General features: G+C 44.9%; 1 protein-coding gene and 1 pseudogene across 7 annotated transcripts in view; both read right to left on the bottom strand.

The window, feature by feature from the left end:
- Positions 1–3971: 3971 nt before the first annotated feature.
- LOC118636300 lies at positions 3972–6870 on the bottom strand (annotated as a pseudogene).
- Positions 6871–10588: 3718 nt separating this feature from the next.
- HUWE1 (HECT, UBA and WWE domain containing E3 ubiquitin protein ligase 1) overlaps positions 10589–27009 on the bottom strand; it is a 158864-nt gene continuing 142443 nt past the window's right edge. For all 7 annotated transcript variants that reach the window (XM_036270445.1, XM_036270447.1, XM_036270446.1 and 4 more), the window contains 19 exons: positions 26770–26872; positions 25464–26010; positions 23984–24587; positions 22917–23032; positions 22653–22809; positions 21176–21308; positions 20704–20906; positions 19984–20111; positions 18653–18749; positions 16896–17045; positions 16194–16439; positions 15803–15920; positions 15040–15180; positions 13840–14127; positions 13625–13730; positions 12898–13015; positions 12405–12586; positions 11814–12004; positions 10589–11222 (listed from right to left, as the gene is read on the bottom strand). In XM_036270445.1, coding sequence (XP_036126338.1) covers positions 11120–11222; positions 11814–12004; positions 12405–12586; positions 12898–13015; positions 13625–13730; positions 13840–14127; positions 15040–15180; positions 15803–15920; positions 16194–16439; positions 16896–17045; positions 18653–18749; positions 19984–20111; positions 20704–20906; positions 21176–21308; positions 22653–22809; positions 22917–23032; positions 23984–24587; positions 25464–26010; positions 26770–26872 — 3731 coding nt within the window. In that variant the 3' untranslated portion in view covers positions 10589–11119. The remainder of the gene's footprint in view (positions 11223–11813; positions 12005–12404; positions 12587–12897; positions 13016–13624; positions 13731–13839; positions 14128–15039; positions 15181–15802; positions 15921–16193; positions 16440–16895; positions 17046–18652; positions 18750–19983; positions 20112–20703; positions 20907–21175; positions 21309–22652; positions 22810–22916; positions 23033–23983; positions 24588–25463; positions 26011–26769; positions 26873–27009) is intronic.

Here is a 27009-nt window from a genome sequence, read left to right as displayed (position 1 = left end):
ATTTTAGACACCTCATCAAAGAAGATAAAGAGATGGCAAATAGCCCTGGTTGGTTTGGCTCGGCGGTTAGAGCATCGGCCTGCGGTCCAGAGAGACCAGGGTTCGGTTCCCGCTAAGGGCACGTATCTCGGTTGCAGTTTGTCCCCAACCAGGTATCTCGGTTGTAGTTTGTCCCCAGCCCTGGTTGGGTCGTGCGGGTGGCAGTCACTTGATGTGTACCTTTCACATCGATGTCTCTCTCTCTCTCTCTCTTCCTCTTTTTCCCTCCCACTCTGTCTGAACAAAAAATGGAAAAATGTCTTTGGGTTAGGATTAAAAAAAGAGATGGCAAATAAGCACAGGAAAAGATGCTTCACATCACACGTCACCGGGGAACTGCAAATGAATATAACAGTGAGATACCGCACACATCTATTAGAATGGCCAAAATCTAGAGCGCTGACGATGCTGGCTAAGGTGGGAATGCAAAATGCTTCAACCGCTTTGGGAGATTTTTTGACTGTTTCTTACAAAACTACACGTACTCTTTTTTTCCCCAATTTTTCTTCTTTTTTGATTTTAGAGAGAGAGGAAGGGAGAGGGAGACATAGACAGAAACATCAATGAGAGAGAGCATTGATTGGCCACCACCTGCAGGCCCCCCACTGGGTATCGGGCCCACAACCTGGGCATGTGCCCTGACCAGGAATCGAAAAAACCGGCGACCTCTTAGTGCCTGGGTTGATGCTCAATCACCGAGCCACACAGGCCGGGCTACATGCATTCTTAACATACCATCCAACAACTGTGCTCCTTGGTATTTACCCACAGAAATTTGAAAACAATATCCATACAAAAATCTGCTCATGGATGTTTGTAGGAGCTTTATTCACAATTTTGCAAACTTAGAAGCAAGATGTCCTTCAGTGGAGAATGGGTAAATAAACTGTAGTATATCTAGACAATTGAATATTAATCAGTGCTAAATAGAAATGAGCCATCAAACCACGAAAATACACAGAGGAACTTCAAATGCATATTACTAAGTAAAAGAAGCTGACCTGAAAAGTCCATATACTGCATTGTTCCAACTATATGACATTCTCAGAAAGGCAAAACTATGGTCACAGTTAAAAGATCAGTGCTTGCCCGGCTGGTGTGGCTCAGTGGTTGAGCACTGACCCAGGCACCAAGAGGTCACTGGTTCGATTCCCAGTCAGGACACATGCCCAGGTTATGGGCCCAATCCCCAGTGGGGGGCATGCAGGAGGCAGCCGCTTGATGTTCTCTCTCATCGATGTTTCTCTCTCTCTCTCCCTCTCCTGTCCTCTCTCTCTAAAATCAATAAAGAAAAAAAAATTAAAAGATCAGTGCTTTCCAGGGACTAGGGGGAGGGAGGGAGGGTGTATAGGCAGAGCACAGTGAACCTACTCTGTTTAGTACTGTAATGGACACATGTCATTACACATTTGTCCAAGCTCATAGAATTTACCACTTATAAGGTGAACTCTAAAATATGGACTTTCTATGATTATAATGTCTCAGTGTAGGTTCATCAGTTGTAACAAACATACCGCTCTGGTGCAGGATGTTGAAAATGGAGGAAGCTAAGCAGGTGGAGGCAGGAGGCAGAAGGGAAATCTCTATACCTTCTGTTCAATTTGGTTATGAACCTAAAACTGCTTTAAAAAATAAAGTCTATTTTAAAAACAGACAAAGATATTACAAGAAAACTATAGATCAACTATCCCTCATAAACACAGATATGAGTCCTTTTTTTTTTTTTTACAAAATTTGAGCAAATCAAATCCAACACAATATATAAAAAGGATAATACATTATGACCAAGTGGGGTTTAATTCCAGAATTACCTCGGTTGCAGTTTGTCCCCGGCCCTGGTCGGTTGTGCGGGTGGCAGCCACTCGATGTGTCCCTTTCACATCGATGTTTCTCTCTCTCTCTCTCTCTGTTCCTCTCTCTCCCTCCCACTCTACCTGAACAAAAAATGGAAAAATGTCCTCGGGTGAGGATAAAAAAAAAAAAAAATTTAAATTGTAGTTTACATTCAATATTATTCAGTATTAGTTTTAGATGCATAGTGGTTAGACAACTGTGTACTTTACAGAGTGCCCTCCCCTCGATATTTCAAGTACCCACCTGGCACCATACATAGTTATTGCAACTATTATTGACTATATTCCTTATGCTGTACTTTACATCTCTGTTACTATTGTATAACTACTAATTTCTACTTCTTAATCCTGTCACCTTTTTCACCCAGACCCCCAACTTCCCTCCCCTCTGGCAATTCTCAGTTCGTTCTCTGTGAGTCTGTTTGCATTTTGTTTATTTTGTTGATTAGATTCCACATATAAGTGAAATCATATAGCATTTGTCTTTCTCTGTCTTATTTCACTTAGCATAATAACCTCCGGGTCCCTCATGCTGTTGCAAATGGTAACATTTCATTCTTTTTTATGGCTGAGTAGTATTCCTTTGTGTATATGTACCACCACTTTTTTTTTTATCCTCAGCCGAGGACATTTTGCATTTATCTTCAGATAGTGTGGGAGGGAGAGAGGGGGGAAGAGAGAGAGAGAAACATCAACATGAGAGAGACACATTGACTGGTTGCCACCCACATGACCCCAACTAGGGCCGGGGACAAACTGCAACCGAGTTACATGCCCTTAGCAGGAACCAAACCCAGGACCCTCTGGTCTGTGGGCTGACGCTCTAACCGCTGAGCCAAACTGGCCAGGGCTGTACCACCACTTTTTTATCCACTGGTCTATTTATGGTACTTGAGTTGCTTCCATATCTTGGCTATTGTAAATAATGCTGCAATAAACATGGGGGTTTCATATATTCTTTCAAGTTAGTGTTTTGGGTTTCTTTGGATATAGTTCCAGAAGTGGAATCGCTGGGTCCTGAGGCAATTTCATTTTTAATTTTGGGGGGAGAAGGGGGAGTTTTAAGGGTCAATATTTCCTACTACATTTATTGATTTTTGTTATATTTCAATCCATTTTTAATTTTTTAAAAAAAATTTTTATTTATTCATTTGTTTTTGTTACAGATGTTTCTAATTTTTCCTCCATTGACACCCTCCTCCCCTTCCTCCCGCCCCATCCCCAGGTTTGTTGTCTATGCTCTTTGGTCATGCATACCTGCATGTAAGTTTTGTGGTTTATCTCTCCCCCCAGCCCCCCTCCTCTGAGGCTTGTCAGTCTGTACCCCACCTCTATGTCTCTGGGTTAATTTTGTTCAGCAGTTTGTTTAGTTCATTATATTCCACAAATAAGTGAGATCATGTGATATTTGTCTTTCTCTGTTTGGCTTGTTTTGCTTAGCATAATACTCTCCAGGTCCTTCCATGCCATCTCAAAGGATAAGATATCTTTCTTTCTTACAGCTGCATAGTACTCCATTGTGTACATGTACCACAGCTTTTTTTTTTTTTTGGTACGTGTCCCTAGCGGGAACTGAACCCGGAACTCTCTGGTCCGCAGGCCGACACTCCAATCATTGAGCCAAACAGGCCAGGGCTGTACCACAGCTTTTTAATCCACTCATCTACTGATGGACAATTCGGTTGTTTCCAGATCTTAGCTATTGTAAATAGTGCTGCTATGAACATAGGGGTGTATATATTCTTTCTGGTGGGTGTTTCAGGTTTCTTAGGATATATTCCTAGAAGTGGGATCACTGGGTCAAATGGCAGTTCAATTTTTAACTTCTTGAGGTAACACCGTAGTGTTTTCCATAGTGGCTGCACCAGTCTGCATTCCCACCAGCAGTGTACTAGAGTCCCCTTTTCTCCACACCCTCGCCAACACTTGTTGTTTGATGATTTGTTGATGGCGGCCATTCTGACAGGTGTGAGGTGATACCTCATTGTTGTTTTAATTTGCATCTCTCTGATTATGAGTGATGTTGAGCAATTCTTCGTATGTCTCTTGACGAGAGAAGTTTTTGAAGTTTTGTTTGTTTTATTTTGGTGATCTGGGTGGTACATACAGCTCTTTGCCGCTATGTTGAGTCACTCCCTGAGGTATAGCCCTGTGGCCAAACTGGAGTCTCTGTTCTCTGGTGTTCCCAGCTGCTCCCCTGGGAATGGTATTACCTCAGAAGCCAGAATAATCCTTACTAGCCCTTGCTTCTGGCTTCTCATGTGGTTTCTCAATGGACTTCTCAGGAGCTCCATTCTCTTTGTTTTTGGTGGGAGACACTACATTGGAACGAAGTTCTTGTAGTGGCTGCACAGGAACTGGAGAGGGCCCTTTGGGGGCTTCTGGCACACTTCAGCATCACTTAGCTTTCGCGGTTCCTGCAGGGCCACAGTTACAGCTGCATTTATGTTACCATTGTATGGGGAAGCATTATAGTCCTAGATGGCTTTGCAGAATTTGGGGAAGAAACTGATAGTTGTTGGGTTGAGAACAGCCCTCTGAACAGTGGAATCCTCTATTAGATCCCTTTTTTGCTGAGTTGTGCTTAAAGCAGGAGGTTCAGCTGTACACAAAGGACTGGTACTTATACTGTGTTGCTGGGCAGAGGTGCAGTCTGTCTGTTCATCCTCTGCAGGCACTGGGCAGCTAACTTGTCTCAACTCTACGTTATCCTTTTCTTTGTAGACACCTTTAGCAACATCTGACATCCTACTCTCCAAAACAAGTTCACCTGGTGTTCTTTTTTAAAAAAATTATTTTTCTTTATTGATTTTTAGAGAGGAAGGGAGAGGGAGAGAGAGAGATAGAAACATTGATGAGAGAGAACATCGATTGGCCGCCTCCTGCACGCCCCCCACTGGGGATTGGGCCCACAACCTGGGCACATGCCCTGACTGGGAATTGAACCGGCGGCCTCTTGGTGCATGGGTCGATGCTCAACCACTGAGCCACACCAGCCAGGCCACCTGGTATTCTTTTTTGTTTTTTTAGTCCTCACTCGAGGGCATTTTCCATTTTTTGTTCAGGTATAGTGGGAGGGAGAGAGAGGAAGAGAGAGAGAGAGACAGACAGACAGACAGACAGACATCCATGTGAAAGGGATACATCGAGTGGCTGCCACCCGCACAACCAACCAGGGCCGGGGACAAACTGCAACCAAGGTACGTGCCCTTAGCGGGAACCAAACCCAGGTCTCTCTGGACCGCAGGCCGATGCTCTAACCACTGAGCCAAACTGGCCAGGGCCCACCTGGTGTTCTTGATGAAGTTCCAGGTAAAGGAGGAAAATTTGAGGCTAATAAGTCAAAATTTGGTGTTGGAGCCATAGCTTCAGCTGTTCAAGGATAGAGTGTTGGGATTCTGTCATCTTCTCATTGTCTTTGACCTCTGAAAAGAGTTCTTCTGCCCCTACCATAGTCCCCATTCTGTTCAATCTGCAAAGTTGGAGTCTCTTTTGGAAGGTAGTTTTGTTGCCGATGTCCCATTACTATAGAGTTATGCCATTCAGTTGGAAAGTTCCTTGAACCAGATCTGTTTACTGGTCCAACCCCAATGACACAGAGCTCTCTGTTGAGTGTTCTGAACCACGTGATGACCTAAAATGAGGCTTCACACGATTTTTTGGGACTTGGCCCATATTCATAGCAGCAGCATTTGTTTTATAAGCTCCTGGTGTATTAAAGGCATTTACAAAACTACTATTGGGAAAGAGAGCCAGTGGTGTTTCAAAGTAAGGTGCAGGATTTGGCGACCAAGACTGAGGCACAATATTACAGACGAAGTACTATTGGTGAGGACTGTATACAGGCTGCATAAAGACTGGTGAGGCCCGGCCAGTGTGGCTCAGTGGTTGAGCATCGACCCATGCACCAAGAGGCCGCCGGTTCGATTCCCGGTCAGGGCACATGCCCAAGTTGTGGGCCTGATCCCCAGTGGGGGGCATATAGGAGGCGGCCAATCGATGTTCTCTTTCATTGATGTTCCAATCTCTCTCTCTAAAAATCAATAAAGGTGTGTGTGGGGGGGAAGGCTGGTGAGGCATACTGTGCTTGAGTTTAAGTGGGCTGACTATACATACTAGAATCCATTAATTGACAACCATTCTTAGCAAAAAATGGATTGATGGCTTTTATCCTTGCCATGATTGGCTTGCCCTGAAATGTTTTAACTTCTCTCAGGTATTTAAAAGCCTGTTGTGTATCTGTGTCTGACTGGAAAGTGATATACCAGTTGCTGTTGTGTGCAAACTCACAGCTTATCACCTTGGGGCAGTTTTCATTTTTGAGCAGTTTTTACTTCCTCTGTTGGTATTATTTCAGGAATCTCTCCAAGAATCACAATACAACACTTCAGACTTGGTCTCACTTTTCCACCCTTCTAATCAACTTGTATCATGGGAGAAGATATCACTACTTCCAGAATTAGATCAGGGTCTGTGGCTGCCTTTTTCATTTCTTCCATGTTGGCAACTGTCCAAATTGGGATGAACTGATCACTATGCATTTGAGATATCAGGTAAAGTTTGATCCTTTGACAAAATTTCTCGTGAGAAACAGAATTCTAATTGTTTTTTTCAGACATTCTTTTAGGTCTTCTGTAGAAATTGCTGAATTGCTTTTGCTGGAAATGTCAGGTATTTGGTAATTCAGATCTTCTGCCCCTAAAATCATTCCATCAGTTGATTCTTCAATGCCTGTAGAATTTCTTGTGGTTTCATGAGATGAACACATTACTTCATATTCCTTACACATATCATCTGAAAGCTCTGTATCACCCTCAGGGTGAGGCCCTGATGTGGCTGCTGTTTCATGCCAACAGCTTTCAGTTCCATGAGTGACTGGCGTGGCATCAGTATTTCCAGGAGGAATTTCTTGCTACACTTTGGCATTAAGATTTAAACCAGTTCCTTTAGATGTTACCTGTTCCACGAAGAGCAACATGTCTCCCCTGTTTGGCCCAACTGTTCTCGCCAATGCTACTCCAACTGGCTTATAGGCCGGAGCCCCAAACGCTAGGAGAAGGACACTCACCTGGCCCCACCACCCACCAGTGGACCTGGCTCTTCCCCTGCCGTCAACCGCTGAGCAAGGATTTTTTTTTTTTAATCCTCACCCGAGGACACTCTTCCATATTTTGTTCAGATAGAGTTGTAGGGAGAGAGAGAGAAACATCGACGTGAAAGGGACACATCGAGTGGTTGCCACCCACATGACCCAACCAGGGCCGGGGACAAACTGCAACCGAGGTACATGCCCCCAGCGGGAACCGAACCTGGGTCTCTCTGGACCGCAGGCCGCAGGCCGCCGCTCTAACCGCTGAGCCAAACCGGCCAGGGCAAGGATGTTTTTTAATTAAGTTCAGAGAGAGAGAGAGAGAGAGAGAGAGAGAGAGGAGAGAGAGAGAGAGAGAGAGAGAGAGAGAGAGAGAGAGAGAGAAACCAATTGGTTGCTTCCTGACAGAATCAAACCCACATTTTGGTTTATAGGGCAATGCTCCAACCAACTGAGCCACACTGGCCAGGCAGTTGTCCTTGTTTTTTAATTGTTCATGGTGTTGCCAACATTTCAGTAGTCAAATATATGTCTTTTCCATTATGTTTTTTGTAATTTTTAGCCTTATGTTTTCCATATCCTAGATCAGTTATTTGCCCATATTTTCATTTTGTGCCTAAAATATAAGTTCACAGTTTTCATGCTTAAACTTTCCATTTCGAATTTAATTAGTGTGAAGTGCAGAGCAAACTTTTATTTCCCCCTCCCAATACTTAGGCCTTAACATTGACAAAGCTATTTCTTTTCAAACTGGCTCTCGTTTTTACAGCAGACCACAGCACACGGAATATTCGTGGCTGAGGAAATCAGTGGGTTTCAGCTTCTCCCTTGCTTATGCTTGTATTTTTATGCAAACACCGAGTCTCATTTATATGCCTGTTTTTACCATTCTCCTAAGAGTTTTCTTCTTCACATGAATCCCAGACACTGCTTTTAAAGGTTATTCTTAGGTATTTTGTTACCGTTGTGAAGGGAATTTTATTTCCTGTTATGTTTTCTAACTGGTTAGTGCTTGTATTTGAGAAAATGTTTGATCTTGCTGCTCCTGCCTGTTAAGTCTCTGTGTACCCACTGCCTCCTGCACTACTTTCCCAACACCTGTCTCTTTCCCTTCATTGAATTTCTGGAAAGCAGAGACTTCTCAGTGTTCTTAGCACATGGTAAGTGCTCAATAAAATTGTTTATGATAGGTAATAATTGCTTCCCCAGCCAAGACAGGTATGTGTCATAAGCATAGAGCCACACATCAGCTTATCTGGTTTGTTTGCATTTCTGGCCCAGCATAATTATTAATAGCACCATTTTTATTCTTGAATTTGCCCAACTTTGGATAAACTATATGCTCACCCTAATTATAACAGAAGGGGACTAATTTAATAAGGAGATAGCCCATGGTAATCAGTGCAGACAGGTCAGTAAAGGAAATTATTAGGGGACAAAAAGAGATAGATGTTTAATCTTATGCAAGCAGCAATTAGCCTTCAGAGAATCAGGTTTGCCTGTTATTGACTCTCTGCTACCTATCACAAATGCATTGTGAAATTTAACAAATTGTATCAAACTTATGAACTATTTCAGATGTATAAAAGTTATAAAGTATTATAGTATGTGATATTATAAGGAACAGCCATATACCCCAGACTACCCAGCTTAATAAAACATCACCAATGTAGTTGAAGCCCTCGTTCCAGCTACATCCCCATGTGGCCACCTAGCTCATCTTGAACATTGTGCACTTTATACTCATGCATGAGTTTTCATACTCTTCACAAATATGGATGTGGCTTTCATGCTCTTGGCACATAAATATGTAGTATTACTCATAACTTATATCTTATATTTCTGCTTACTGTTGAGATTGTTAGTGCATGTTGATACAGGCAATGCATACATTTTAATGTTGTATAGGATTCCATTGTATGAATTTGTTAAAATTTGTTGGACAGTAAATGTTTACATGAGTATTTTGTTTGTTATAACCAAGCCTCTTGCTGGACTGTTTTAAGTTCTAATAACTTGATTCTCTTAGTTTAGCTAATAGTCAAGTTATACTTGGTTCTTGTTTTACTCCATGGTTAGAACTAAAACAGTGCTAATGGTGGTAACTGGCCACATACGCTTCCAGTGTAATTGGTGGCTGTTGGTCTGAGGCTCCTTATCAAGGTAGTATCTTTAAGTTACCAGGAATAGTTGAGTGGTATCAAATGCTTTGCATCTATTTAACAGGATTTTCTCATTTCACACCGAGGTGATTGATATTATACCATACACATATTCCAAAGGCAAATACTTGGTGACAGTTAGGTTTTAGTAGTATGCCATTGAATTATTCACTTTTATTTCCTTCGGGGTTACTCTACCTGTACATCCAGCTTCCACATCCAACTCCCAACCCTTGTACCCCTTTCAAATTTAAATGTGCGCTTTATTCTACTTTGATTTTCCAAGTTTATTGATCAATTCTACTGTATTTCCGCTTATTTATTCATTTTAAAGCTCTGCTGGACTCTCAGCGTCATCTCAGGCCACCAATCTTTGCTCAAGTCTTGCAGATTTCTGGACTCCTGCTGCCTTGATTTAGATTACTGTCCCCTCCTTAATCTTAATTCCCACACAGCCTTACAATTCAACCCAAGTGCCACTGACAATGGAAAGTCTTCCCTGACCTTCCAGTCTAGATCAGGTACTTCTGCTCTGGGCACCCGGAGACGCCCTTCCTACATCAGTCACAGAACTGACCAATCTCCTCCCCTTGACTGGGAAGCTCCAGTAGCAGGGACAAGATCAAGTCATCTGTCTTCTCAGTTATTAGCAGGGCCAGACAGACAGGTTTGAATTTTGAAAAAGAGGAGAAAATGTCCAGTAGCTATCTGCATCAGGACCAAGGGACCAGGTTAAGGACACACCACTGCTTTCCTAGATCCACACTTTGGGACATGGTCAAGAAGAGCCTCAGAGAATGAGAAAAACCACACAAAGAAAGCACCACTTAGGGTTATTTTTCTAACTAAACTTTTATTATTTTTTTTCTTTGGAGGCTTGAACCAAAGTCCTCAGATTGGCTTTAAGGGCTGGATGGAGTAAAAACAAGAGGCTATTGGGTGATCTGTAACAGACTGGCAGACAGACAGGCAGACAACAAAACAAAAACAAGGATGGTAAGACGGTTCTTCTGGAGAGCTTACCAAATTATTTGAAGTTTGTTAGAAATAAACTAAAATATTAAGAAATGAAATCAAAACTTTAAACTGAGCCCCAGACTTAAGATTGTTGTAAAGGCTCACCAAATAAAATGTTTGAGTTCTCAGAACATTTCTTACAACCTACTGGTTTGTTCCTCTCGAGCAAGATGCTTCGTCCTTGGCTACAATCTCAACACCATCACCACTCCCAAGTGCAGATCCCATTCTAAAAAAACACAACTCCCCCCAATTCCTGGTGGCTACTTCTCTCTCCAGACTACAAGAAAACCAGCTTTGAAAGAGGATGCACCAGTGGTGGTAGCAGAGATGGTTTTCTGGAGTCCATTTGGATCTTTTCTCCAGATGTCTAGCATGTGCTCGAGGTTATTTTTTTTTAAGTTTGAAAAAAACTCCATTGTGAAAAGTGAGTTATGAAGAGTGCTCTTTATTTGAAACCTCCACAACACAGACGCCAATCTTATCTCGCATTGAATCATTAGCTGTGCACATCAACACATTCCAAGCACAAATTAAGAAATGCAAACAGAACAAAAAAATATATATATATATAATTTTTTCCCCTATCCAAAGGTTTCAAGTCTCAATGCAGCAAATCCTTCTGAACACAGACTCTGAGGAGCACACTGTTCAAACAGTTGGGACAAACAGGTCCCTGCAAAGGCTACTGCCTTTTCAACACATGGGCTGGGGATCATGGACGGCATGGAATGGGGAGAGGAGGTGAGAAAAAGGGAGCGAGGAAGAAAGAATGAGCAGGAGAAAGGGAACAGGTATGCACTGGAGAAGATTGGGGTAGCTGGGACACACACATGGTGAGTTGGTGGATTTCATTTATTGGTATCAACATTTTCTTTCTGGTTCATTTTGTTTTCATCCCCCCCATTCCCAGGTCCAACAATGGTAGAAAAACCCCACAGTGGTTGTGGGGGGGCTTATTAGGCCAGCCCAAAGCCTTCAGAGCACTCCTGGATGGCCAATAGTAGCATGTGGCGGAGCTTCTCAAAGCTCTCATAGGCAGGCAGGTCCAGCTGATTAAAACTAGGGAAAGAAGAAAGATCAGTTCATTGTGAAAGATTATAACCAAATCCCCGTGTCCCCATGGTGCCCATTTGATCTCTCCCTGAGGGAACCTACTCCTTGCTTCTTGTGGACTCCCAATCTTGTCCCAGCCTGGTTTGCCCTCCTCTAATCTGGCCCCATTATTGGCCATTAGGCACCTAAAACATAAACATGACCCTGTCCCTTCTTAAACACCATGGCCTTGTCTATGAGCTAATGTGCAAGCTCCAAGGAGGCATTCATGGTCACTGGTGACCTGATCCCTGCTGAATTCTTTAGCTTTGTGCTCCCTGCAACTCAAACGCCTTGATCCAGCCACACTGAGCCCTGGAATACTCTATGGTCTAATGTGGTGGTGTTCATCTGCAATGTCTCCCCAGCCCAACTGTGAGTCTGGGCCAATTTTTCATCTCAGACATCAGCCTCTCCAAAAAACCATCAAATTTGAACTACCTCAGGGCCAGGGTAGCCAAAGCCAGATTTAAGTTCCCAACCTTGGGTAGGGGCCTAAAATCAGCATATATGCAAGCTCAATCTGAATCCTGAAAAGGAGAATAAACTTCCTCTTACCACGTGTGAGCTGAAGGCAGGCGATCTGTGGACCTGTCATCTCGATGGATCTGAAACTTCTGAATGCCATTCATGCCTTCAAGGGCAGCAAAACCTTGTAGGGGTACCTTGGAAGTACCCGTGACAAACTGGAGGAACTTGGCACGGTCAGCTTGGTCAAAAGAACGCAATGCTCTCCAGAACCACTGGATCTGCAGGAAGGAGACACAAGAAGCCAGTGTTAAAGAGCTCCTGGAAAAAAGGGGAGGGATGGGATTTGGAATCTAGGCAAGTCTCTTCTGTGAGATGGGCTTCAGTTCATTCATAGGATTAACCAAAACATCACCGGAAAATGCCATGCAGAAGCTATATATCACAAAGTGGTCATCCATAACGCCCTTCCCTTTACTGGTTTATTAGTCCTAGCTGGTATGGCTCAGTTGGTTGGAGCATCATCCCGTGCACCAAAAAAGGCTGCAGGTTTGATTCCCAGTCAGGGCATGCACATGAGGCAATCAATCAATGTATCTCTCCCACACAGATATATGTAAACTAGCACTGCTTAGGGATGAAAGGGGGGGGGGGGTAGAGGGAATGCCAGCAGCAGCTCACCTGAATAGAGTTAGACTGGTACTTGTGGTATTCAGTGTTGGATTTCAAATCATCAATGTCAATTGTAGGCAGTCCTGATATGAGCAGCTCTAACTCCTGCTCAGTGAAGATGGAAATGAGGCGCTTTGGAATGATCTCATAGAAGCCTTCTAAGAAAGCCGCCAGCTGTTTGCGAATGGCTCCTGGAGAGAGAACCAACAAGCCACGTGGCATCTGAACTCACACAACTGTTAGAGGCCAGAGATCCCCCAATCTAGCTCCTGTTGCTACCAGGATGCTGATTGGTCTACCTGCCTCACCTGGGACTCTGTTTCTGGGCCCCCATTAGGGTAGATGAAGGGAAATATTTTTAGTTAAGTTTCTGAATTCCTTTTGTGCAAGGCATTTGTGGCTGGCATAACAGAACAGAGGAAACTGTCTGTGACATGAAGTGAGACCCGACCAACCTCTTCCGATATTAAGTAACAAGGGGTCTAAGGGACATTTCCCTTACCTGTCATTCTCATCTGGCACACCAGGTGTACATATTCCTTCTTATTCTCTTCTGTTACCAAGATGTTGGCCCCATTGGGTTTGAGGTCACGAACTTCACAGACTCCAAACTCTTGGACCTAGAACACCCCAAACACCAATCATATGCATCAGGCTTGGTCTAGGATGGGATTTACACAGATACCTGGGAATACACCCTAAATTCTTTGCCATGTCCTGGGCAGAGTGATGAAGCAAGGTCATAAGAAACAATGACTTTTCTCATGGGCTCACAACTCCCCAACAGGGAAAGGCCAAGGGTAAAAGTGGCAAAAAGGGCATGGCTAATATGTATAACATCACACAACACAATCTTTATAGAAAACAATCTGGTAGAAGAGTAACCTTAGAAAAATTTTGTTTTCATTTGTATAAATTTTCTATAATGAACTACACCTCTGGGAATGAAGAATAATGTACTGGAGCATGCATTGGAGCATTGCTTTTTATAAAGGGGGTAACCAGTAAACAGCCTGGATTGTTCTACAAATTCTGGTTTTTCTGTTTGTGATGTCTCATACAAATAAACACCCACTGCTCTCTCTCAGATGGGAAATGGGGCATAGGACTCGAAGAAGTCAAAATACTTCCTTAAACCCACGATGTTATCCAATGCCAATTCATGAGAGATCCAGGAATGGGTTTCCTAGACTAGCTGGGATATACTGCAGTCAGGTTTCCTGACCTACCTCAGTGCTGAAAGTGAGGTCATAGCCTAGAGTGGAGACATCATTTTCCAGCAGATAAACCAGGCCCTGGTAGAAGTGGTAATCTTCACTTTCCATATCCGTATATCTGAAAAAATACAATTAGACAGGGTCATGGGTTGGAGTGGAGGAGAGGAAGCATAAGGGTGGGACATAAGAAAAGGATCCGATTTCCCAGGACTGTGCCACATCCTCACCTGACAGACTTGCCCAAGATGTGTTTGTAGAAGGACCGAGTAAAATAGCACTCAAGGAGGCGGTTGTCATATACAGCTTTGGCCACAATGCGTCCAACAAACTTGAAGTAGCTGAGGTGGTTGGGATTGCAGTGGGAAGATGGATTGATGGTGTAGGTGACCCGGTCACCAGGTGAGGTACGGAACAAGGCATACATAGGGTTAAACATCTCCCGAGAGATGATCATATACCATTCCCTCAGGAGCCCTCCAGCATCCTGCCCTTCTTCTCCTTCAAACACTATATACCTGCATAAGAGAGAAGAAACAGACATGTGCAGAAAGCCCAGGATAAATCCACTCATTTACACAGCATGATCCTAAATGAGCAAGTGACTGAAGCAGTGGCTGGGTAGTGCAAGGTCACAGGACAGGTGAATGCAGAGTGCCAGGAGAGCCCAGAGGAGGGCTCTGGGACAAAACAGGCATCATTGATAGATGTCCCGGAGTACCAGTAAAGGATGACCAATATTCCAGAAAATATCAATAGGAATGATATAGAGGCCTAAATGAGGCCTCACTTAGGGAAAGGACAAGTGGTGTCAGAAAGTGCTGAGCCCAGAGTCCAATATCGATAAGGATTTGATAGTGGAGGAGCAGGGCTCAGCCTGTCTTAGAAGCCTCTCCTACTTCCTGTGTGATTACAGGGATAGCAAAACCATGCCACGAGGGAGTGGACGAATCAAGCTCCTCAGTTTAGGACTATCTAAACTGCTCCAATAGGTCTATTGTGTCATTGCTCCCATGACATCTGGTATTACAAACTCTCTCCTCTAGATGGCTTCAGAATCACCAGTGAGTGATATCTCTCCCAACCCAAGGTACCATTTGCTCAGTAGGCTTTCTGTTCCTAGTGTAACAACGGAAAAAAGCTCTCTCTGCAAAGCCAACAGGTCTTTGTAAATGCCAAATACTCTTCTGACTGGGAATTGTTTGGGTAGCTCAGCCCAAGGGCCAGCCAGTCTTAGAAGATCAGGCCAAGAAGATGGGAGGCAGCTCAGTGCGATATTGGCTAGATTCCTATTGGAAATTCCTAGTGGGGAGGACAGCACCTCCATAAATTCCTCTGCACATGCGGGGCCTAAGTAAGCTTTCATTATGGTGGAGGAAGGACCCCTACACCCCCCACCCCATATTTTCTGTTTTCTGCTCTGGGCTTACAATCGATTCTTCATTTCTTCAGGGGATTTCCGATGGAGCTCACGATAAGAGTCTTCAAACACATGGTCACGGCGGACATGCACAGCCATGTCTTCTTTCCGGAGCCCTTCGTCCAAACGCTCCAGCTCTTGGCGGAAATATCTTGGGAGGTAGGAAAGGAAGGAAAACAGGATTGGGGGCGGCAGAGCATACACACTTCTGTTCGCCTGATTAGGATGAAGATTCACAATGATGCTTTCCCCATCCTCCTACCACTATGATCACTGCTCCCCACCTAAACCTCCGGGGGAATGCCCACTAGTTGGGAGAGATAGGTCATTTACTACCAACGCTCCTTTTTTCCCCCATCGCCACCAAATAAGGGCCCACAGAGATTGTGGCATGAAATTTCTGCAATAAGCAGGTGAACATGTATAGGTGGCACATGAAGGAGAGCAGGGAAGACAGAAGTGTTGTGGAGGTCTCATGAGCCCTACAGTAGGTGTACTAGGGCTACCTGCACCTGCTGGATTACTACAAAGGATGGAATGGGACTTTCAAAGTCAAGGTTAAACAAAGGCTCATACTTCTCTGATGAAGAATGAAGACTGGGGTCAGTGGCACAGATTTGTCTCTTCCCTCCCACCCAGCACCCTTTCAGGGCTGCCACCAAGGAAAACTTCTTTCTCTGGAAACATTGCCCAGGAGGAACTTTGGTTCCTTTCTGGGAGGGTAGAAACTACTTGGAGAGTTCCCATCCCCACCAAATATCCAGGGCACATACTTGCGCTTAACATCAAAGTCGAGGACACGAATGTAGTCTACCAGGACAGCAAATGGCCCATCAGCAAGATGGGTTGTGGACTGCCGTAGGATCTGGTTTAACACAGTGCGGTGAGTCTCTGAGGGGAGAAAGGACAACAGGAATCAGCACATCATGGGTCCCAGAAGACTGGATGACAGCCATCTAGTCAGTAAGTCTTTCTTCTTTGTTTTAGGGGTGAGAAAAGGTAATGTGGCACACAAGGGCTACCAGACAGTCCCTACACCTCATTAGCCTCACCTTCCTACCAACACCCACCCAGCCACCCAGCTAAGGGTAAAATGTATGAAATGACCTTGTGAAAAATAAAACTGAAGCTCTTTACATTTGGGGGCCTAAGAGTTTTCTGTACCTGCAAAGCGAAGGAACTTCTGCGTGTCAGGGGGCAGGCTTGAGGAGATGTGCATAGACGAGGGCTCCCGGGAGAAGAATGGGTCAAGGGAGGAAGGAGTGGCTGGGGTTAAGGGGGCTGGGGAGAGTGGAGGAGGCTCGTCTTTGATGTGTGCCAGCTGGCTCTCACGGGTGTCTCGGACAGGAGGCTTGCTCTCCCGCTCTGTGGCATGGACCAGAAAGAAGGCCTCGACAGCAGGCTGTAGCACTGGGGGTAGTAATGATAGGAAGGGGACATTTTACGAACTTCAACATACAAACCTCTTCTTCAAAATCAAGTTACAAAAGTACAATACAGAAGAAGTAATGATTACTTGCAGGAGAAATATAGTGGTAGCATAGAAAAATGAAGCCAAAGAGATGTCAGAGCTTCCTTAAAGCCAAAAAAAAAAAAAAAAAAAAAAAAAAAAATGGGATAGGCAACCAGTTGCACAAAGAGTCCCCTCGTCTAAAAAGTAAAAGATATTAGTCATAAAAAAAGAATTATTTTTTTTCCTGACACTGAAGTGAGAGAGAAAAAAACAAAAACAAAACCCTCTCCTTTGCATCCTCATTACAGAGACAGAGAAAGAAGAGTGACCTGGAAGGAAGATAATTAAGCGGGCAGAAGGGGTCCCAGAGCAGGTTAGTGGGTTAGGATCTGGGCCTTCAGGCCACAACTCACCTAGCACAGCATGCTGGTCATGAGATTCCTCCAGTTCCTTTAGACACTCTCCTAGCATGTCCCACAGTTCGTCCAAGTTCAGCTGCTCACTGAGCAGGGGTAATTCAGGTGGCCTCTCCTCCTTCTCCCCCTGTGAGTTCCCTTCTGAGCCTACAGGGCACACAGAGGAGAGTCAGAAAGCCTTTGAGGTTTTCCCTTCATTTAAATTTCCCCCAGACCATTAGACAGATCAAGTAGACTGGCTCACTGACCACTGAATGACACTGAGCAACATCCGAAAGTAAGCTCTAGCCCTACACTGAATAGCATTTAAATATAAATTAAGATGAGTACAATAAAAAACTGGTCCCTCAGTTGCACTAGCCACATTTCAAATACAGGCTACTGAGCACTTGAAATGCGGCCAGTGCAACTGAAATAGTGGCTACCGCAGGCAAATTCTACCAGACAGTGCAGTGCTGGTCTATTTACTGTGGATTATTAAATGACCTAATATAGTTCAAAAAATAGATGTCCAATGACAACACTAGCCCAAAGGAATGTGTTAAAGGGGTCCCAAAAACTATTCTATGTGCAATCAACTTTGAGAAATGCTGTTAGTAACAGCATCCACTGTGTGCTAAGCCTGCTCTAAGCACTATATACATGCATTAACTCATTCAATCATAACTATGAACACCCCTATTCTTTTTTTTTTTATCCTCACCTGAGGACATTTCCCCATGTTTTGTTCAGATAGAGTGGGAGGGAGGGGGAGGAAGAGGAAGAGAGAGAAAAACTTCGAAGTGAAAGTGATACATCAAGTGGCTAGCCCCGTATGCATGACCAACCAGGGCCGGGGACAAACTGCAACCGAGGTACATGCCCTTAGTGGGAACTGAACCCTGGTCTTTCTGGACCGTGGGTCAATGCTCTAACCACTGAGCAAAACCGGCCAGGGCGACCCCCTATTCTTTTTATTTAAATATGTTTTTATTGAAGAAGGGGGAGAGAGAAACATTGATCGGCTGCCTCCTGCATGCCCCCTACTGGGGACCGAGACTGCTACCCGGCATGTGCCCTGACCAGGAATTGAACCAGGACCTCTCGTCCACTGAGCCACACTGGCCGGGTGAACACCCCTATTTTATAAATTTATTTATTTATTTATTTATATTATTTTATCCTCACCCGAGGACATTTTCCATTTTTTGTTCAGGTACAGTGGGAGGGAGAGAGAGGAACAGAGAGAGAGAGAGAAACATCAATGTGAAAGGAACACATCGAGTGGCTGCCACCCGCACAACCGACCAGGGGCGGGGACAAACTGCAGCCGAGGTACGCGCCCTTAGCGGGAACCGAACCTGGGTCTCTCAGGACCGCAGGCCGACGCTCTAACCGCTGAGCCAAACCGGCCAGGGCTGAACACCCCTATTTTAAAGGAGAAAATAGAAAAAGAAGTTTGCCTCGGGTCCCACAGTTAATAAACTGGGGAGCAAAGCATCAAATACGTGCTGTTTCCATACATATCACATCATAGTTTCCTTACTACAGGAATCGCACTGTTTGCTACGAATCTGAGACAAGGGTGAGTTGATGATGGTTTGTGATCTTGGTTGGTAGACACCTATTAACATTTATAGAAACCAGTGTTTGCTCGAACAAATCGGAAAACACTGAGCTTATGTATTTTGAGGAGCAGGGGCTCCAGGAGACATTCCATTCCATGAAGACTGACTCTTCCTTTTGCAGGGCTGGAAATGAGAAACAGTACTGACCAGTGGACTGAGTATCCTGTGTACTGGGAGATGGCTGGTCCACATCCATGGGTGATTCTTCCCTCCGGACAGATGCTTCTGACTGGCTTGACTCCGACTGGATAAAAGGGAGACAAAGTCACTTAAAGGGTGCAACTCTGCATTCCTCAGGGACAGGCTAGGGGCTGGCCCTACCACTTCTCATACATCATAGACTTAGAAAGAAGCTTCCCATATTTGGTCAGGAAACTGTAGCTCTCCAGGACAAAAGGATGGCCTTCCCACCTCTTTGCTATCCTCCACCCCGAGCTAGCAAGCTCCCTCCCAGGATGCCTGCATTGCCTCTACTCCATTCCAGACCGATGTTCAATCATACACTAGCTTCTTGGATATAGACTTCAAGATATCTTCTGTGGACAGTTCACATGTGTACACAAATATAAAGCTCAGATGGGCTAAACGGAGGTTTGCTCTTTGTTCACAAAAGGTAAAATAATAGGGGAATCAGTGCAACCTTTGATGAGTGGCATTCTTTAAAAAGACAACATCTGTCCTATCAGGTGTGGGAAAGAGGCTGGACAAAAAAAATACTCCAGAATAATAGCTCTCTATTTTTCCTTCCTACCTGTGGAGTCAAGGCCCTCAAGTTCTAGGCTGTTCCCAGCATACTCAATAAAATTATACTGTGTAATAGTAATTATAGAAAGGCCTCAGGATACCTTTTATCCTGGATCTTGGAAAGGTGACTTGCATGTTGCAAGGATAGAAAAATAATGAATGCCATAGCATACTACATGATGCCAGGCCTTTCCTGTAGCCACTCTGTGCTGGGATCCCAACAATGAGCTGGCTACCTAGGAACCTGAAGGTTTCCTTCTAAAAGTGCCTAAGTGTCAAGGGAGTATGGAGAACAGAGGCAGAGGCCAGGGTGAAGGAACAGCCATAGCCAGAAGAGGCTGTGTAGGATGTGTACCAAGCTTGGGGGACTTTCAAGGGCAGGACTCCTGAGATGTCTCTTATGTACCTGAATTGTTCCATGAGACTGAAAAAATCTTCATCCCACATCCCCTCAGAACCCAGACACTTAGCATTATGCAGTTTGCAAAAGCGCCACTGTTGACGGGATAGCTGAGAGTGGGGTATGATGGCCAAGCTTTAAAACCAAACCAAACCAAACCAACCGATCAATGAACAAACAATAACAAAAACACCAACAAAAATTAACCCTGTTGTCCAGAGCATTCATATAGCAAACTTAATGCAAAAGCATACAAAGTAAGGGCAGTGAAACCCCACTGATGATGTGGTGGGGGAGAGACAAATGAATGAGGGGCCACAGGCATCATGCTAACCGTTGCTGCTTGTTGCTGTCTCCGCGCCCTTTGACCCTCACGTACCATTTGTATAATGGCATCAGCCTCAGCCTCCAGCTGCCGAACAGCTGCCTGGATGCTGCTAGCTGAGCCTAAACCGGAGGAACCTGGGAGAAAGAAAGAAGGCAAGATATAAAATGTAAAAAGAGAGAATGCCCAATACTCTCCCATCTCCTGGGCTGCCACAGGGCATCCTGCTGAAGTCTTTGAGCTTTAGCTTAGGCAGCTTCAGAGGGCTCATCATTAAGCACAAAGAGCTACTGTTACAAACAACAAAAGGGACAAGGTGCTAGGCAGATGGATGGTGGTGAGTGAGAGGGTTCTGTCGGACAGGAGGAAACAGGTAGAATTTGGCAAGCCATGGCTGAGGCAACATGGCTGCAATGTTTAGTCAGGAGTGATCGAGGAAGCAGAAAAGAGGCACACTCAGTGAGTTAAATCTTGTTCAGCAAAAGATCCGCCCTCAATTTTCTTGCCAGATTTCCACTCCCCCTTAATTCCTACTTGCACTAATGAATTTCCTATGCAGCCAGCTTGAGTGAGATACAGAATGCAGCCATCAACATTTTAAGAAAGAATCATCACTTCCTTTTGGAAAGGTGAAACAGGAAGGAGACATGACATTAAGTCTTGCCCTCCAGGGACTCTGGGTTTTCCACCACCAACCCTGCCCCTCAACTGGACACTCCAATTCCATACCTAGCCTGCCTGTCTGCTTGGCTTTCTTGTTAGCTCGGCGTGTGTCGTCCCGGAGCTGGATGATGACCTGCAGTACTCTCAAGAAGAACTTCTGGGTAGATGTCTTGGATGTCAACATGGACATAGAAGGCAGCTGGAGCTCCCGGCCACCCAGAGGTCGCTTCTGAGATGCCACAATTACCACATTCTCAGCCATGTCAAACCTGGATAGTGCAGAGGTGGCTTGCATATACTGACAGCATCAAAGCATAAACACTCAGAGCAAGCAGGGTTTTTTGGTGTCAACCAGAGGAGTAAGAAATCTCACAAGGAAATCTCACAAGTAGGAAAAAATAGGGTCAAATGTGTATAGGACAGATAAGAAAATCTACCCTGGGAAGGGGCAGGGGGTGACACCAGGAAACCAGCAAGAGCCACCTTTCAGAATGTCCCAGATTCCAGTCCCACAGCCAAATGGGCAGGTACCACGCACCTGCTCTGCATTTTGCCTTTCAGCTTTGTGGTCTGTGGCTGCTCCTCAGGAAGGCCATCAGGAGAGAGGGTCTCACACTGGGCTCGCCGCTGCTGCTCTAAGTTGTATTCCCGGAGCTCGGCCAGAAGGGTACCTGGATAGGCAGGAGGAGCCAGCAAGTGTTCAGAGACTTTCCTAGTGAAGAAGCTGAAAGCCAAACCTTTCTAAGAAACCTGACTAGGCAATCCTTTCTTTTTAAATCCTCACCCAAGGACACTTCTCCTTTTATCTTCAGATAGAGTGGGAGGGAAGGAGAGGGGGAGAGAGAGAAACATCGACTGGTTGCCTCCCACATGACCCCAACCAGGGCCAGGGACCAGGCCAATCTTCTTTGCTCAGCTACAGAGAACCTGGAGTGAGCAGGAATTTCTCTTTGTGCATCTTGCTATGTGTGCTCTGGATCAACCAACCACCAAGGGACCACCAATTTACCTGGCTTCAAGAATCTGTTGAATCTGCACAAAACACAGCTCCAAGGAAAATTATACTTGGAGCTATATACCTCTTGAACTTTTGAGGTTTTTGTGGTGATCTCAGGCAAACTGCTTATCCATGTTAATGACACTAATACTATCTAACCTCACAAGGCTGCTTTGAGATTAGGAGGTAATTGTACAGTAGAGTATACCCATGAGTGTTAAACAAATGTTAGCAGCCAAGAAAGGTCAGAGGCCTCTTCCAGAAGAACCTTATGATTCTCATGCAGCAAAGAATGCCCTGGGTCATACAGTCCAATCAATTTTCTTATCACCTTAGCTCCAGAGACATTTATGAGAAGGAGATAACTAAGCAGGTAGTTGAGATCTAGGGAGACCCACAATTGGGATGGGGGTGGCAGAGAGAAAAGAGACTATGCTGAAAGAAAAATCTGGTCCAATGCCTTGATTCAATCACTTTATCACCATGAATTTTACTTTTCTTCTTGGTAAAACTTGAACATGACAAAAACTGGCCGATTTACAAGTGTTTTAACAATTTTTATACCCTCAAAACTGCACAAAGGTAGAGGGTATTATTTTGACTCTTGATTCCTGAGCCTGAGCACAGTACAGGTGCATCTCTAAGGTGACAAAGTTGCCTCAGCAGGCTCATTATAGGCCTCTTAACAATTGCCCAGAATGGAGAAACGAGGGCATTGCCAGACCTATGCATGCTCGTTTACCTTCACTAAGCATGGATTACTTGCTATGTGCCAGTTACTGGGGATGTAGAGATAAGCCCAGCCTTGCTCTTTCAGAACTGAGCAAAGGAAACTAGATGAAAACCTAGCATCATCAGTGCTGTGACAGAAGAGGGCATGGGGGCTGTGCTATAGAAACCTAATAGGAGTTTGATTCAGCTTGGAGGTTCAGAGAAGGCTTCCAAAAAGAGGTGACACCTAAAAGAAAGGTTTCATGAAAGATCTCATAAAGACATGATTCTTCACTCCTATTATTACCTATCTGTTTACAAAGGGTATAACCCAGATGGCGGGCTCCATTCAGTAGCAGCTTGAGAACAGTGTCCCGAGTCCCAGGATCCCCCCGAGAGAGCTGCAGTAACACATTAGCTGCATCCTCTAGGCCTTCTTCAGAACAAGAGTGGGATGTTAACACCTGGGAAAAGGAAGGGAGGAGTGAGCCCCAACTTGAGAACTTAAAACCTATCCACACCTATTTTACTCCTTCTCCCCCAACCTTGGGAGATAAAAGTTTGGACTCACCTCCACAGAGAGCTGTAGCTGGTTTTCAGTGAGGCCTGAAGATACCATCTTCAAGTCTGCACTGCTGCTGCCTCCATCACCCCCCTTTGCTGGAGATTTGCTGAACTTAGTAGTAGCTTTGAGGAAATAGACAGAACACTGTAAGCCTCTGAGACTCACATGCCAAAGAACCATGGAATCTATGAACTGGTCCAGAGCTTCAAAATGGGAAACTAGTGAAAATGAAGATCCACCCACTGAAGCCAAATGACTTGAGATGCCAAAGACTCTTATGATTGTACCTTTTAAAGTGAAAAAGGCCTTGGCCAGTGTGGGCCAGTGGTTAGAATGTCAGCCTGTTCATAGAAGGGTTGTGGGTGTAATTCTTAGTCAAGGGCACGTACCTGGGTTGCAGGTTTGACCCCTGACCCTGGTTGGAGCGTGTGCGGGAGACGACAACCAATCAATGTATCTCTCTCACAGCAATGTTTGCCCCTCCCTCTCTCCCTTCCATGCTCTCTTAAAAAAAAAAAAAAAATCAATGGAAAAAATATCCTCAGGTGAGGATCAACAAAACAAAAAATTAAATAAAATGACAAAAAGTCCTCAACTGTTGCCCTACCAAAGTCCCCTCTTCCAAACCTACTTCATATAATTCTTAGTAGTCTGCTGTAGGGTTCACTCTCTTCACTTCCTGGAACAGTCTGACTACTCTATTTTACCCTGATTCACATTGTATTCTGCCTGCTCTTGAACTCTTTCCTCTGAGAACTGACTCCCTCAATCAGGCTGGAAAGGCTGGGAGTTCTTTGAAGATAGGAACCTTCTCTCTCCTCGTTTTGCTTAGCCTAGGAGAAGCCACATTCAATGAATGTCTGCTGGTCTTCACAGGACTGTGTGTGTGTGTGGGGGGGGGCAAAGAGGGGGGAAGGGGAGAGGGAGAGAATTGGGACCGATGAGAGTGATAATGAACACATTTGGGTCTCACAAACAAATCACTACACTTAGGGAGGGAGAGCTGAATGGGGGAGTTAGGGGGTGAGGTGGGTGTACAAACACAACAGCACCCAGCCCACATCCACACTTACTTGAAACAGTAGTGGTAGCAGTCGTTGGGGTAGTCACTGTGGTTGAAGCAGCTACAGTAATGGTAGAAATAGCCGTGGCAGCAACCAGGGCTGGAGCAGAAGTGACAGGGGTGGTTGCAGCAGTGGGAGTGGGTGCGTTGGAGGTGGCAGTGACAGTGGTGGTAGATGTGGTTGAGGTGGCTACAGTGGTGGAGGAAGTACCGCTGCCAGAATTAGCCTGTGTTTCTGACACTTTGTTTTCTGGGAGAGCAATTGAGATGAGAGAAAGGAGTCTGAGGAGTTTTTCAGTTAAGAGAGAGCTCCGGCGGATGACTGGGTGTGACAACATGTTCATGAGCTGCCCCAGTGGAGAGGCCTCCAGGCTGTATGGGGAGGTTTCTCCCTCACTACCAGTGCTCACTGGCACTGACTTCACAGAGTTCTTGCCTTTCCGGCTGACATTCATGTTGTCCAGTTTCACCAGTAAGTCCCAGAAGTCTGTGCAAATGCCACTGCTGGTGGACTGTGAAGAGCATGGGCTGCAGGCCTGCTTACTGCCCCTTTCCCGATCGCTTTCACAGTTTGTTTCTTTGGTCCGCTGCTGTGTGAAGTGGCTGGGAAACACCTGCAGGGAATAGAACAAGGTTGGTCTAGGGGGTCTACATAAAAAATACTTCCTGACAAGGAATGACAACTGGTTCCTAGGCTCTCCACTCCTTTGGACAGCTTTGGTAACATAGGAGAGATGTCATACAGTTTTATCAAACTGATGGAGAAGCAGCCTAAAAAAAATAAAGGCTTTGTAGGGAGAGATGATTAGTAAACTTTCTTTAGCATCAATCTCTGTACTTATTTATACAATGAACAAGACACTTACACCACCTTGTGAAATTAAAGGAGATTAAAGGACATCATATATGTTTTTGCGTAGTTTCTGGCACAAGGCAGGACCTTAACAAATCACAGCAATGCTTATTAAAAAGAGGACTAAACTGCCCAGCCGGTGTGGCTCAGTGGTTGAGCATCAACCCATGCACCAAGAATTCGCTGGTTCGATTCCCGGTCAGGGCACATGCCAGGGTTGTGGGCTCAATACTCAGTAGGGGACATGCAGGAGGTGGCCGATGTCACTGATGTTTCTATCGCTCTCTCTAAAAATCAATAACATTAAAAAAAAAAAAGAACTAAACTAAGTTTTAGGTCCAGTCAGTGCCATTACTTACTAGCCAAACAGAGCTACTAAAAATTTCTGTATCCCTGCTTCTTTATCTGTAAAATGGAAATAATACAGACCACTAAAGGTGGTTTTGATGACTGAGTGAGATAATGCATAAAAATTGTAGAGTGAAAATAACCCACGAAGTTATTTACTGGACAATACAGGTTTCAGCAATAAGAGCCAAGAAAAAGTTGCTAGCTCCCTCAGAGTTCAAATTTCACCTAGGCTGTGGTGGCCATCTCTCTTCCAACCCTAAGAATAGGGTTCCTTCAAGCTCCTCACCTTGGCCAATTGAATGAGTGTGTCCAGAACGTGTCTGCAGACAACAGGAGCAGCCTGGGGATGGATGTGGACAGTTGAGCCACTGCTTGCATGCTTCTCAGTATGTTTGCGCCCACCTGAACGCTGGATCTGGAATATATTAGTCCTGCAGCCTAGAGCTGCATCCATGGATACTGAGAGCCAGGAAAGCTGGTTGGAGCTCTTGGACTCCATTTTGTGCAGCAGGTCCAGGGGTCGGTTCTCATGGCTACTCGATCCACAGCTCTTGCTTGACTTTTTTCCCTTTTCTTCACTTGAGGAGAGCTTGGGTGTTTCGATGCATAGCTCACTCTCACTACTGCGCTGCAAGATGGACAGCAGGCTGCGTATGACCCAGTGGCGGGTCTGGGCATGATAGCAGAGATTTCGCAGTACTCGGTGTAGACGGCTAGTATTTAGCTTTGGTTCATCCACAAAAAGTAGGACCAGAAGACAAGATAGAGCTTCGTGGTCCAGTAGAAGCCGTCCCCGGAGACGGAGGAGAGTGTCCACGTTACTGCCAGAAGGCCTGGAACAGAGCATGGTGTCTGAGTTAACACTTCAGCTAAAGCTCTAGGACCAGGAGAGGAATGAGTTGGATACCTCCAAGGAGGCTCAAGACTGGAGGGTGTCCAGTCCAAGGACTCTTAATTAGTAAATAATAAGAGCTGCCCTTGAGTGCTTACTATGTACTAGGCACTCTACAATGTCTGTAACAGTTTCCTCAAGAGGCTGTTTATAATGGATAGAGAATCACCCATTTTGGAGATGAACAAGAGGCTCAAACAGGTTAGTGACTTGCCCTACCTCACATAACAACTGAGAAGAGAGCAGAGATTCCAGCCCAGGTCTGCCTATCAATTGGTACAACCAGACTGCACCTAAAGTTTTAGGAGACTATGCTTATTTCTGTCTTCTCTAGACTACCAGAGGGTTGCCTGTCGTATATAAAAACTGATCACTACCTTTCCATTTGACTCCACTCTACTTCAGTCTGGTTAATAACAAACTCCTCTCTATTTCTGCAGCTTAGATACTCCAATCTCAAAGGCAGGTGGCTTTCCTTGTTACAATCATAGCTAGTGCCAGCCTACCTTACTTTGTGATTATGGTCTACACTAAACCAAAAGCGTGGCTTTCTGAAGGGGAGTCCAAAGATCTGAGTCCCTCACTCATTTAAGAAAAAAGCCTAGAGAGGTCATCTAGCCTCTCCACCTATATATTAAGAGATTTCAATTACTTGCAGATATGAGAGGTGGTATGGAAAGGTGAAAAAAGACAAAGGTACCTGTTATGACTGCTACTACCTCCCATCTGGAAGGTACCACCTCTCTGCACTGCAAGGCGAGTGTATTGGACCCCACGGTTGCCACTCAGGCGACTGGTGAAAGCTGGAACAAACAAAAAAGGAAATTGAAATTGGGAAGGGGGGGTGGGAAGCTGGGTCCAGGTAATACAAAGGAAAACAACAGAGCCTCATGTAAACAAAGTTCGACTTTCCAGAGCCCTCCCACTGCCTCCCTTCCAT

This window comes from Molossus molossus, unplaced genomic scaffold (genome assembly GCF_014108415.1).
Source record: "Molossus molossus isolate mMolMol1 unplaced genomic scaffold, mMolMol1.p scaffold_m16_p_2, whole genome shotgun sequence".
NCBI lineage: Eukaryota > Metazoa > Chordata > Mammalia > Chiroptera > Molossidae > Molossus > Molossus molossus.
This window is presented reverse-complemented; position numbering and strand designations above follow the sequence as displayed.